Source organism: Phasianus colchicus, chromosome 8 (genome assembly GCF_987193195.1).
Source record: "Phasianus colchicus chromosome 8, bPhaCol1.hap1.1, whole genome shotgun sequence".
Taxonomy (NCBI): Eukaryota; Metazoa; Chordata; class Aves; order Galliformes; family Phasianidae; genus Phasianus; species Phasianus colchicus.
This window is the reverse complement of record NC_143443.1, coordinates 28,324,763-28,337,203: the sequence shown is the minus strand read 5'-3', so window position 1 is coordinate 28,337,203 and position 12,441 is coordinate 28,324,763. Positions and strand designations below refer to the sequence as shown.

Genomic DNA, 12,441 nt, shown 5'->3' with positions numbered 1-12,441 from the left:
TGTACCTTCTGTCTTGTCTCCATCGTTTCACGCTGTCTGCCATGGGGTGCACACGCAGGGTTTGGGACTGCCTGCTCCTGAGCTTTGTGGGAGGAGTGGTGCCTTCAGAAATGGGGGCTGATGGTGATTTTTACTTGTGTTGCTCAGGTGTTTTGCTGTTAGAATGCCATGTTTTTCAGGGTCTGCTAATGGCCCACACTGTATACAAGCTATGTAGGGCTTGATTTTTCTCCCAGTTGCACGAGCATAACTCTGCTAACTTTGGAGGAATTGGTTGTGATTCACAGTAGCATGCAGAAGAGTTGACCAGTGGGCCATTACACATGTAGTCACTGATGGGACTAGTTTGAGTCTTGAACCAAACATTTCTACTTTAATATTCCCTTCTTTTTGTGTTGTTTTTTTTTTGTTGTTGTTTTTGGTTTCTGTTGATGTTTTTTTTTTAACCAAATGAGGATGTTTCTTCACCTCTTTCATGCAGTGGCTTGCTGACCTTGCAGAGGCACACAGACCTGCAAGAATTAGCATGCATGAGGATACCCTCTCTATAAAGCGGGTTCTCTTCTGAAGTGAGAGCACGTCTTTTGTGATTTGATAGGATGAGGGTGTCCTGTCCCTAGAGTTGCTAACACACATCATCTGATTACATTAGTGCTAGCTGAAAGCCTTATGTCCAGTTATTCATCAGCTCCCCATCAGTCTGGTATCCCCTTGAACTGCCAGAGGCTGCTGCTCTTCCTCTTGCCCTCAGAGCTGGCAGATAAACTGTGGATGTTCGCTTTCGGTCAGGGTGACCTGGCTTGGCTAAGGTAGGCTGTGTGAAGTGCCTAAGCTGACCTGGCAGCCTGCACGTAAGTAAGTTGAAGTGCACTTGTGTGAAGAGCCCAGCTGGATACACAGTGCCCAGTGTGGTGGGAGAGCTGTCCTCTTCAGCTGGAGCAGTGCAGCCCAGGAGCTGTGTGCACGTACCCCATAAAGCTGTCTGGTACAGGCATGCACTGAAATCTTGCTGCCTGGTTCCCTTTAGCCTTTGTGCCTATTTGCTGTTCAGGTAGCCATGAGAAGATCACTAACACAAAGAAAGTACCTCAGTGCATTTGTGTGCAAGGAATTTGCCTGTCATTTAGTCCAGTAAATAGGTTCTGTAAAGTAGTTTTACTTTTTTTTTTTTCCCCCCACAGATTTCTAGAATGTTTTCCTTAATGCCAAAAGTTGTCTCCTGTAGCACATTAATGAAATGTGTGATAGACAACATGTATTTTTAAAATGTTTTCTTCTTCCTTCATGCTAATATGATTGAATAGTTTATTTTTTTCAGGCAGTGTGATATAGTAGCAAAAAGGGGATTTGACTCAAATGTCTTAGTTTCCAGTAGCTCATTGTGGTCTTGCAGTAAGACCGACTTAGATTTTGCTCTGTATCACTGATTTTGAATTAAATTCCATGTTTGTGGCTGCGTGGAATACTTGAAGAGCTGGTTTGGGTGGGTGGGTGGTTTAGAACAATGTAGCTCCCATCTTGGTTCATTATTGTAAAAATATTTTATCTTTTAAATATGCTTTAGATTTCTTATGTTAGGGCTCTGGGAAGTGACTTTTTCCTGATTTACACTGATAGTATGCAGTGTGGTCATCCTTACATTAAAATATATCTAAGTAAAAATTATGAAGAAGTCTGTCCTTATGTTCGAGGATGAACAGTATATCCCTTAACACTGACTCGTGAAGTCAAGGTGGTGTTGGCTGCTCTAAACTACGTATGGAGCAGCTGTTTTGTTCTCTGGGTTTTGAAGCGAATGGTAGGCTCACTGCATTCTCCTCAATCCAACCATTCAGCTGGAAAGAAAATTGAGCTGTTGTGACTGGAGCACAATTTTCCACAAAAGTTACTTGGGGCACTTTTCCCCAAATAGCTTGTATTTTCATCCCTGAAATGTCTTGCTTGTTTGCATTTCCCAATGACTGTCACACTGATAATATTTAAAATGAATTATTCATGATTTGAATGCATCCACATGTTACAGAATCAGCTCCAACGGACTTCATACCACGTGTCTTCTACTTGTCACTCGTTCTTAGTTTTCTTTTCTTCAGACAATCTGATTCTGTGTAACACTGCCTTTTCTTGTGCTACATCCTTAATTTGGTCTGTCTGCTGTTTTAGTGTTGGTGTTACCTTTACCAATAACTGAAGTAGTTCTCCTATTAATCCTTTTCTGTTTCTCCATTTCACAGATCAAGGTGTCAACATTTACAGAAAGCCACCAATCTACAAGCAACATGGTAAATGATCTTTCTTTTTTTGTATCGAAACTGGAGCGTCAACTAAAATACACACAGACTACTGAAAAGCATTCAGTGTTTACTTTGAAAGCATCAAAAATTAGTAATCCAAGCTTTAAAGAGCTTTTGTTGCATGTCCTGCTGGGTGATTATGTTTTAAAGCATGTTGTTTTATTTGAATAATATGGTTAAAGTCTTGGCCACGTTGCTATTAGCAGCAAAATTGGCGTTAACTGGGATTTTTGCTACCTTTTTAGAGTTGTAATGCCTTCCTGTATTTTACTTCTTTCAGTTTATGTTTTCAGAATACAGATTTTGATCATGGAAAAAATGGATTAACAGCAGTCCATTCTTTGTCAAGAACTTTGTGGATTATGTTTATTTTAAGCAGACAAAGTACAATTACTGATGTCGGTGACAGCAATGATGGGGATGTTACTGTCAGACTGGAATTCCAAATGTACTGTGGCTTCTAACAGAAATCTTTCTATTGAAAATGATGTAGGTGACTGACAGGGCTAGTTTGATTCTCAAGCCCTGTGAAATAGATCAGGTAGTGTGGCATATCTGCTGTTCCAGTGTTTGGATTCTGACTTGCACAACAGTATCCAACTCAGCTCTAATCTTTTCAGAGCAGATGTTGTTTTAGCAAGTTTGGAATAACAGTGATGGCAGAAGCCAACTGCTTTGCTGGCCTGTAACACTGCAGAGCATGGAACCTTTAAGTGTTTGCTATTTCCTTCAGCTGTCAATAGAGAACCTTAATTAGGAAATTGCGTGTAATGTGGTGAAAGAGAAGTGACTTCCACTTAAAGACCTTTCATCCCTTTGCAGACTCTTTATCCATTGAAACTTATTTGGGGTAAACAGCAAATTAGCAGTACTACAGAGCTTAGGTGAACAGTTTGCTGAGATGGTTAAGAAGGCCTAGGGTGTCCATTCTGTAGACAGGAGTGAATATTGTTAAGAACACCGGTGTAGTTTTACATCAGGTTTCTTTCCTTGTTCTTTTTTTAAGTTTCAAATCTTATGCTTATTTTAGAAGTCTTAACATTACTTTTGTTTATTTTTTATGGTTTTAATGTACCTTCTCATCTCCCATTAACACGTGAATGTTTAACCACTGACATCACCAATTCTAATAAGTAAGTACTCTTTGAAGTCATGCTTTTGTAAACTCTGACCAGCTTCCTCCATACCTATATTTACATGTAGTTTCTCAATCATAAAATTCTCAAAATTCCCTATGATTTCTAATATTGATTCTCCTGAAGTACCCTGAATGTGTTGGATGAGTTACAAAGCGCTTCATTGCTTTAACAGATGTCTTTCTGCTTAAAAACAAAAGGAAAAAAGTGCATTCAGAATCCTTTTGTCTTATATGATGGCTTCATATAAGAAAAAGGTGATTTGGACTAACAGTTTGCAGAGAGGAGATGGTTAAGGCTGCTTTTAGTGCAAGCTATATCCTGTTGGATTTTATTCTTTTTTAATGTAAAGATGTGAAAGCCATAATGCACATCCTCGCAGGCTTTTTAGGGACTTTGGCTTTGACTGCTATCTTAAATGAATGTCCCACTGCTGATACGTGTTATTGATGAGGTACGTTTCATTGGAAGTGCTGTCCCTGCCAAGTTGATCTAAATGAAGTTTAGTAGTTAATAAATAAATGGGCATCTCCTTTTGCTGCTACTGCATGCTCATAATCAAGTACATGCAGCAGGAAAGATACGGTTCCTTTATTTGTTTGTTTTGCAGCTTTTCACAGAAGCATAGAAAATAATCAGCATCAGTAGAGTTACAAATAATGCTGTCCCTCTGAGCTATTTGCTTTCTTAACTCTAGAGGGAAGGCAAACCAGTGCATAAATCTGGTTTCATTGGTGGTCTTTAAGAGATACCACCAAATACTGTTAGACTGAATTTTCTCACTCTTGCCTGATCATTTTAACACTCTGAAACCCTAGTAAAACCCAAAGCTGATTTAGGGTTATTTTGGGGGTGGGTTTGTGGGATGAGAAGGTTTGATTCCAATCTATTGGCAAGAGGAAAAGCATTACTTTGTTTCAATTGCAATTAGAAAGGTAAAACATGAAAATGTTTGGATTTGAAGATGTCCTTCTTGTAAATCATTAAATCTTGCCAAAATATGGAAACCCTTTATATTGATATAGCTTATTACATGGCTAAGTTCCCTGATTGCCATCTAGATGCAGCTGCTTTGGCAGCACAGAGCAAGTCCTCCGAGGATATCATCAAGTCCTCCAAGTTCCCAGCAGCTCATGCACCAGCACCCAACGAGATACCAAAGATTGAGACGGACCACTGGCCAGGTCCTCCCTCCCTTGCAGCCATAGGTATGCAAAAAGAATTCTACAAGTGATGTGGATTAAAAGGTACTGGTCAGTAAAGTAGCTGTCAGAAGAGGTTGTGAGTATTGTGCCTGCTCCAGGTGATTGCCAGAGAGTGCAGTTATTCTGGTGAGACCTCTGCACATCTCTGTCTTTATAACTGTTAGTGAGCAGAGGAGCTTTTGAAAAAGGATGTTGGAAGTAATAGCACAAATACTAATCCATAGAAAATTTATGTAAACTCCCGTATTGTGACTTAAAAACAGTATTTTGTATCACACATGCATGATTTCTCTCAGTTACTGTCTATGTGATCTTTTAGTCCTAAGCTAATAGTAAATATTCACAGAAAGTGTCATTGCTTCCAACCACATGGCTGTTTTCATGACAAGAAGCAAGGACTGCAGCAGGGCAATTAATGAACTAAAAAAGTCCCATTTTGTCAGAGTTACTGTTTCTACAGTCTGTGTTTTTCGTTTGCTCTGCAAATATCTTATTTTAAGTCATTCTCATGTTCATTTTAAAACTTTTATTTAATATTATGTTATTTCTGTTGATTTTGTTGACCTCCCTCCCCCCCCCCCCCTTTTAAAACACAGTACAGAATAAGTTATATAGCCTGGTTGGTTTATGAAGTCATGTCAGATATGCTGAAGGCGTTGCCTGCTTCAGGTTTCTGTGAAGGGAAGTGAAGGGAACAGGATTTTTGACGTGCAGGGGAAGGTGGCACAGGATGGGATTGCTCAATGATCGGTCAAAGGAGCTGTGTATGCCGTGGCAATTGTGTGAAAATGTAGTGATAACATCTGTATACCTGAAACTCTCCTGACAGTGCTTGTTGTAACCACAGCGTTGTTATGCCGTGTGTCAGAGGTGGAGGCTTTCCTGGAAATGTTGGCTCTTGACTCATATTCCTGGCAGTGGATGACAATTTTGGTTTGGTTATTTTTTTTTTTTCCAAGTAAAACTGCTTTGCACGTTGGCTCTCAGGTGATTTAGTTACACCTGAGAAACTAAACAAACCATCTTGGAAACTATAAATATGTATTCATGGTCATATTTTATTCAGAAATAAAGACATTGTATAGGATTAAGCACTGAAAAACCTTCAACCCTCAGATTTTTCAGCTTGGGTTTTTGGGTTTTTTTTTTTGAGTGTGATGTTTTGCTGCAGAGCTAGTCTGAGCACAACTGTCAAAATAGGAGTTATGTTTTACTGAAGTCTTGCAAAAGCCTGACACCGAAAATACTGTTGCTCCATTGGAAACCCAAGTGCAGTTCAACTTCTTGTTCATTTCATAAGAAGCCTGATAGCCATAGGACAGGCTAACTGAATGAGTTTTATGAAGGGCAAGTTTTGAATAAGTCTTTTGAATCTGCAAGAAAATACTTATTTGTTTATTCGGTAAATCAGACTGAGAAAGAACTGATACACAGAGCTGTCTGTACTGTGGTTTTATGGAAGCAGGAGCAGACATGAGACGCAGGTCAAGTGGAAGAGAGGAAGATGATGAGGAGCTACAGAGACGCCGGCAACTGCAGGAGGAGCAGCTCATGAAGGTTATTATAACCTTATCTTCATACATCTTCTAAACACCATCCAAAAAATGCCCCTGGTCTTTACATAAGCAATGTACAATTCCTCTGCCAGTTTTATTTTATTCATATGCATTTTAATTGCTATCTGTAGCTTAATTCTGGTCTTGGACAATTGATACTGAAAGAAGAGATGGAAAAGGAGAGGTCAGCCTTTTCTGCCAGTCGTTACGACTCTCCAGGTAATTCGTCTAGGCAATGAAGCTAATAATGAACTGTGAGTAATGAATGCCACATGGACACATATTCAGAGTTTTTCCATAAGAGGCACCACTGGGAAATTGTTTGATATGTGTAAGTGGTATTCTGTTGTTCTTCCATGAAAAGGATGGGCTAATACCTTGTTTTACCCCCATTTCATGGAGTTGAATGCTGTCGTTCTTGGAAGTGTTGTGTTATGTATAAGATGACTACAACATCAGATCAGGCTGCCACATTCTAAGATTTGTTTGAATTCAGCCATCACTATCCCATCACTATCTGTTCTGATCCTTGTCCTGGGCCAAAACCTTTGTCAGTAGCAGTATTACATGACTTAAAGAGCCTTTTCTCCCTAGTAGCAAAGAAATTATGAACACAGAGCAGTGTGTGCTATTCATGTATCTTGGCTTGTGCACCAGCAGAAGCTGAGCATATGAATGTAATAGTAGTTAAAGTAGAAAGAGTGGAAAAAAAATTTATTAAAGGTTTAGAAGGTATGGTTACATGTAACTCAGGTGTGCCACTTCAGGAAAGTGAAATACAATGGATGTCATGGGACACTTAACAGGAAGCCTATCCAGTCAAGCAATGCTAATCTTCTTGGATTCTTCTTGATCCTTTTCTTGGTATTATCCTAAGATATAAAGCAATACTCTATCTGAGGGCTGAAAAGTTATTTTGCTCTCATTACTTTCAGCTTAGCAGAAGTCACTTTGATTCTGAGCCTGGCACCATGACATGATAATGTTGCATGTAACTTACAGAGTGTGTGGAAGGTTGTGATGAGTTTGGAACCGAGATGTTAGCTTCTTGAAATCAGCATATGTCAGTTGGTTAAGCTTCCCCTTAGTTCTTCAACTGTATTTTTTCTGCAAGTTGATTTCTCAAATGTTCTTAGTTTTGCATTTCCATGGGATTGTTCCAGTAAAAAAATTTTCCCTTTCTTTTTCAACAGCCCATGCTTCAGCCTCCAAAACCTCTTCTCTTCCTGGCTATGGAAAAAATGGACTTCACAGGGTAAGGATATAGACATTTTGAGAATCAAAAAGTAACTTTAATCATCCGTGGTATTTATGTATTTATTTCCCTATTAACTGTTTCAGATTTTAAGTTTCATTGAGCTTTCTTATAAGACCATCTGAAGTCTGGCAAAACCTTGTTTCCCTCCCCACAAACTTAGGGTTAAAAATGCAAGAAAACAATGCAAGAGAGCTTATGAAAATTGAGGAAAGAAGAGCTTTAAACAATTTGTTACTTCTCTAATATCAACCCACTTGTGAAGCCATGAACTGTGGATTTATGTGCATGTCCCTCTTTTCCTGTTACAGCCGGTGTCTACTGATTTTGGTCAGTACAACAGTTATGGGGATGTGAGTGGTGGTGTTAGAGGTAAGGATTTTTACATGCCACTTCTTTATGGAGAATGAATTGTGATGAGTGCTCATTTCTGCTGCTTCATATTAAGACTGTGGATTTGCTTTGTATTTGCTAAGTGGTTTTAACTTATTTGGGCAGACTTGATAGTTAACTCAAACTCTGCAAGTACATGTTTAAAAGTTTGGGTTTATTTTGCTAAATCTTCTGTCATCCCTTTTTTTGCCAAGAGCATGCTTAGCATCAGTACACGTGGAAAGCAGGTGATAGTCTGTAGTTAATTGAAATATTTACTGAATTAATATTTTGAATATCTTTGAGCTTAGTGCTGGGGGAAGAGAAGAAGAGAGACAAATTTACCTTCTGAGTGAGACTGATCCTTTCTGTCTTAGATACCTTATGATAAGGATCATAAGCTGGTGCTTGTGTCTCTTCATAGACTGTGAAAGAATCCTACAGAGTGACCTGCTGTCAGGTTAATCATGCTCTAAAAAGTTGAGTATTAGTTGGCTATTTATTTGCCAACTATCATGATTCTCTGCCTTTGATGTTTCTAAAGTGACTTAGTTTTCCAGAGTGAAAAGCACACTTGAAGTCGTCTGCAATGTAGGGAGTGCTTTGCTCTCAGAAAACTAAGACCTAAAGTAGGGAGGTTTGCTGACCATATAGAATCAGGTGGGATTTTGAGTAGATGAAGTAGATCACAAAACACAAGGATTATCTGGCAGATTGTGTCTGACTCCTCTTCAACGCTCTGCAGCTGATGAGATTTCTCTCTTGTTTTTCAGATTTCCAGGTAGAGTACGGGTTTTCATCAATCAACTGACAACGGATTTAAAAGCATCCACTTTCTTTTTAAGTTTGAATTTCTGCTACAGGGAAGGGTTTCTTAAGACATTAACTTTGATTTACCTGCATGTTTAAGCAAAATCACCAATGTAGACTCTTAATTGATAAAAAACAGGCACAGTCTCAGATTCCTCCTTGTACTTCCCCAGAACTGGATTGAGAAGGCTCAGACCAGTTCTGTGACTTTCTTTGTAAAATCCACTGTCTGTTGAAATACGAGTTGTCTGCAATAGTTCTTTCTGGGCAGCTGAGGGTAGATTTATCTCCAGCCTGTCTAATACCAGCCCCAGAGACGCTTTGAAATTATTTTCTGGAGGCAGTTTTCTTCCATACCAGGAGCCTTTTTGCCCTGGAATTTATTCTTCAGACAAGATGACTAATCAATAGCTTTCTACAGTGCTATCATCACAGATGAGCTATTAAGACACATGCTTGCAAAAATCAACCCTTTTATCCCAAATCCTGTCTGAAGGATTTTTTCCAGAATAGTTTGAGACTGGCTGGCCCCTCAGCACAATCACATTATGAAGTGACAATTTAAGAAAGGTTTTAATGACGTGGGTGTATTTGTTAATGATACATCAAAACTGTGATGAATGGAAAGAAAATAAGATTATGAGAGAAGGGAGGAGTTCTTCATGTATTATATTCAAGATGTAATTGAACCTGTGTCAAAACAGTACCTTTTGACAACAGCCCTGTCCTTGTTCTTGTTCATAGTCAATATTTTCCACTGTAGAGACACAAAAACAAAACAAAACCAAAAACCCAACACCTTGGCTGATGCACTAATTGACATGAAGGGCAGACCAGGATGCTTACGTGTTCTGTTGAGCAGAATCTGAATTTATGCTTCTCTGTATTTGTTCCAGATAAGAGCCTTACCTGATGATAGGGGTTGGGAAGGGCCTGCCATTCTCTCAGGGTCCCCAGGTCCATGCAGCCCCAGTAGTGTCAGAAAATGTAGTGGTAGAGAGGGTGAAAGGATGCCTCAGGAAAACATGCTTCTGAGGAAATGATGAACAGTAACCATGGCAATGTCTTGTGGTAAGAGTAAGCAGTAAGGCTTGAAGGGAGTCTCAGTGCAAATTCACCTTTGTTTTCACCACTACTTGAGTGCCTTTACCCTCTGTGTGTGTAACCTATGTGTCTGATGTATACCTGTATCTGATGCAGTCCCTTCCGGATGGTCATGTCCCTGGAATGAGAATGGACAGAGGAGTATCTATGCCTAACATGTTGGAGCCAAAGGCAAGTGCAGATGTTATTCACTTTCGTTCAAGATAATGAAGATTTGACTGTGAAATGCAGATAAAATACAGGAGATGTCTTGGTTCCCTTGTTCTTCTTTACCTCACCTCAATCCCTTCTCCCTTTGTGCCAAACCTTTCCCTTTGTTCTGGAATTTGCCTGTTCTAGGTATTCATACTCTGGCTGAAGAAAATCAGTGTGCTCCTTTTGGGTAGAGCAGGCTTTCTCAGAGACAAAATGAAGATACTGAAGGGTTCAGTAAATAGCTAGTTCTCTGCCAAGCTTTCAGTACCAAAATAGCAGACCACACTTGATTGTGAAGTCTTGGATCTGTTATGTCTGAAAAGTGACACAGGATATTGTGGTTCACAACACATGGCAGATCTCTGGTTTGAGGCTAATGGTGCCTGAAATCTTATATAATGTTGGATTTCCTATATAAGAACTTTGTTACAAGATTTGTTGGGAAAAAGAGGTACTATCAGCTGAATATGAGTTAAGGTGTAAATTAAAATGCTTTTGCTGCTGTGTCTAGAGGTGTTCAAAAATGAACATAATCTACAGAAAGACTTCAGCCAGTGCTGTGTTTTAAATATTGCAACTTTCTCTGTTGCTGGTGAACCTTCTGAGGAATCATGGTTTTCCCAGAGTTGCAATTATCAGCACTGCTGCAGTTAAGTGAGGAGCTCTATTTGCAAACCAGATTACTGCTTGTGCTTCCAGATGACCCCCAGACAAATTGCAGAAGGCAATAACCTTAGCTTTATAAGCTGAGACCCTCGTGCAACGTACGTGAACAAATGTTTTTGTATGCTATATAAGTATAAACCTTGAGAACATCCCTGACTTCTGAGATTATGCTTTTTATTCCAAATAATTTCTTTTTTCAGTGCAATAACATTTCTTACAGCCCTCACTGCCATTAATGCATCCTGTTATTTGAAATGTTGTTGTGGGTTACAAATTCTGTCATACTACTAATGATAAAATTTGTGGGAATGTTCATGAGAGTACAGATCACTTTCTGTTGATGTTTAAAAAGGTTATGCCAGACCCTGAGGTTATGCTAAGTGGCAGTTTTGTTTGTATCAATGATCCAACAGTAATTTAAACCTGATCAAGAGGCTACCAGGTGACCTTTAAGGTCTCTTCTAAACCAAGCCATTCTGTGATTCTTTGAAGTGAAAAAAGCCAACTCAGTGTCAGCCTGAAACACCTGGGAAGTGAAAATTAGTAAAACTTCAGAAAGCCCAAATCTTATCAAGTGGTTCACCAGAAAGGACAGAATTTGTGCATCCTAACACCCCAGATTGAAACATACCTTATTGTGAATATCTGAATATAAAATGTACTTATGACCATAGACCTTGACTTAAACTCTGCCTGTTTAAATATTTTGAAGAGTTACATTTCAGTTTCCTTTAATGCTGTATATGGTAGCCAATTCCACTATTGAACATAAACAATGTAATTCAAAATATAGACTTAATTGTACGATTGTGACAATGTCAGAGTCTCCTAAGAATCATATCTTAAAGCTGGTATGTAAGCACACATTACTTAAATTATTATTACTTACAATAAACTCCGTGGTGTGTTCATTGGTGCCTGAATCTTATTTATTGCATTTCGTTGGGGTAATTGTTTACAATGGAATTAACTTAATTGCTTAGTACTACCCAGAACCTGATTTGGTGGAATTTCTTCAGTTGTTAAAATAATTAATAGAGTTTTATTATATATAAGCTACTTGCCAAGGAGAGTTTTGTTGATTTTATTCAGTGGGCAAGTATCTGGCTAAAACGGTTTTGTTTGCCAGGAATGGTTTTAATCCATATGGTTTTCTGAAATCCTTTTTAAGCATCATTGTTCCTGTTGCATTAAACTGATCTGAGGCCCACTGACTTTAAACACTTTACTTCAAACTTAGACCCTGTATTAGTAGAAGAAAAATTAAATCATGTATGCATCCAGGAATTAATTGTTGGCAGTAGCTGATTTGTGTAAGTTCTGAATGTTATTTGAAATGTAGAGAAAATCAAGGGAAATGTAGTGGGAGATGTACGGGACAGATACTCTTCTGAAGCAGATGAAGATGTGTAAGATGAATATGTCTACAAAAACATCTCTTTAGTCCACGTTCTTTAACTATCCAAATAAGCAAAGAAAATCCTTTGATGAATTTTGTTGAATGCAGTAGCCCCCACTAATGAATATCTTGCTTTTTCAGAGTTACTGTTCCTTCAGATGGACTGTCAGATGTATATTCATGCATTTTTAAGAGTCCTCTGAATTTGTTTTCTTAGAGCTGTCCACATTTTGGCAAGCATCAGCCAGACCAATGAGTGCCAAATCTACATATCTTAATAAACCTTAAAATTTGTACATTGCGAGATGAGAAAGTATATTGAATAGAGAGAACTCTGTCTTAACAAAGCCAGCTAATATATTACGTGCACTATAAAAATCGTTGTATGCAGAACCTCAAAAGTGTGAGGCAGTTTGACGGTGATAGTAAACAAGTTCTTGCTCTGTCCA

At 38.7% G+C, this 12,441-nt stretch overlaps 1 protein-coding gene across 7 annotated transcripts in view; it reads left to right on the top strand.

Moving 5' to 3' along the window:
• The window catches only part of ABLIM1 (actin binding LIM protein 1), a 175,255-nt gene that overhangs the window by 154,690 nt on the left and 8,124 nt on the right, over nt 1–12,441 (top strand). For 3 of the 7 annotated variants that reach the window (XM_090145540.1, XM_090145539.1, XM_090145534.1), the window contains exons 15-21: nt 2,235–2,282; nt 4,492–4,638; nt 6,098–6,192; nt 6,323–6,410; nt 7,385–7,446; nt 7,758–7,818; nt 8,592–9,412. In XM_090145540.1, the coding sequence (XP_090001666.1) occupies nt 2,235–2,282; nt 4,492–4,638; nt 6,098–6,192; nt 6,323–6,410; nt 7,385–7,446; nt 7,758–7,818; nt 8,592–8,629 (539 nt within the window). In that variant the 3' untranslated portion in view covers nt 8,630–9,412. Of the gene's footprint in view, nt 1–2,234; nt 2,283–4,491; nt 4,639–6,097; nt 6,193–6,322; nt 6,411–7,384; nt 7,447–7,757; nt 7,819–8,591; nt 9,413–9,828; nt 9,904–12,441 lie in introns of those variants that run through there. The other 4 variants (XM_090145541.1, XM_090145537.1, XM_090145535.1 and 1 more) reach the window with 4 other exon arrangements.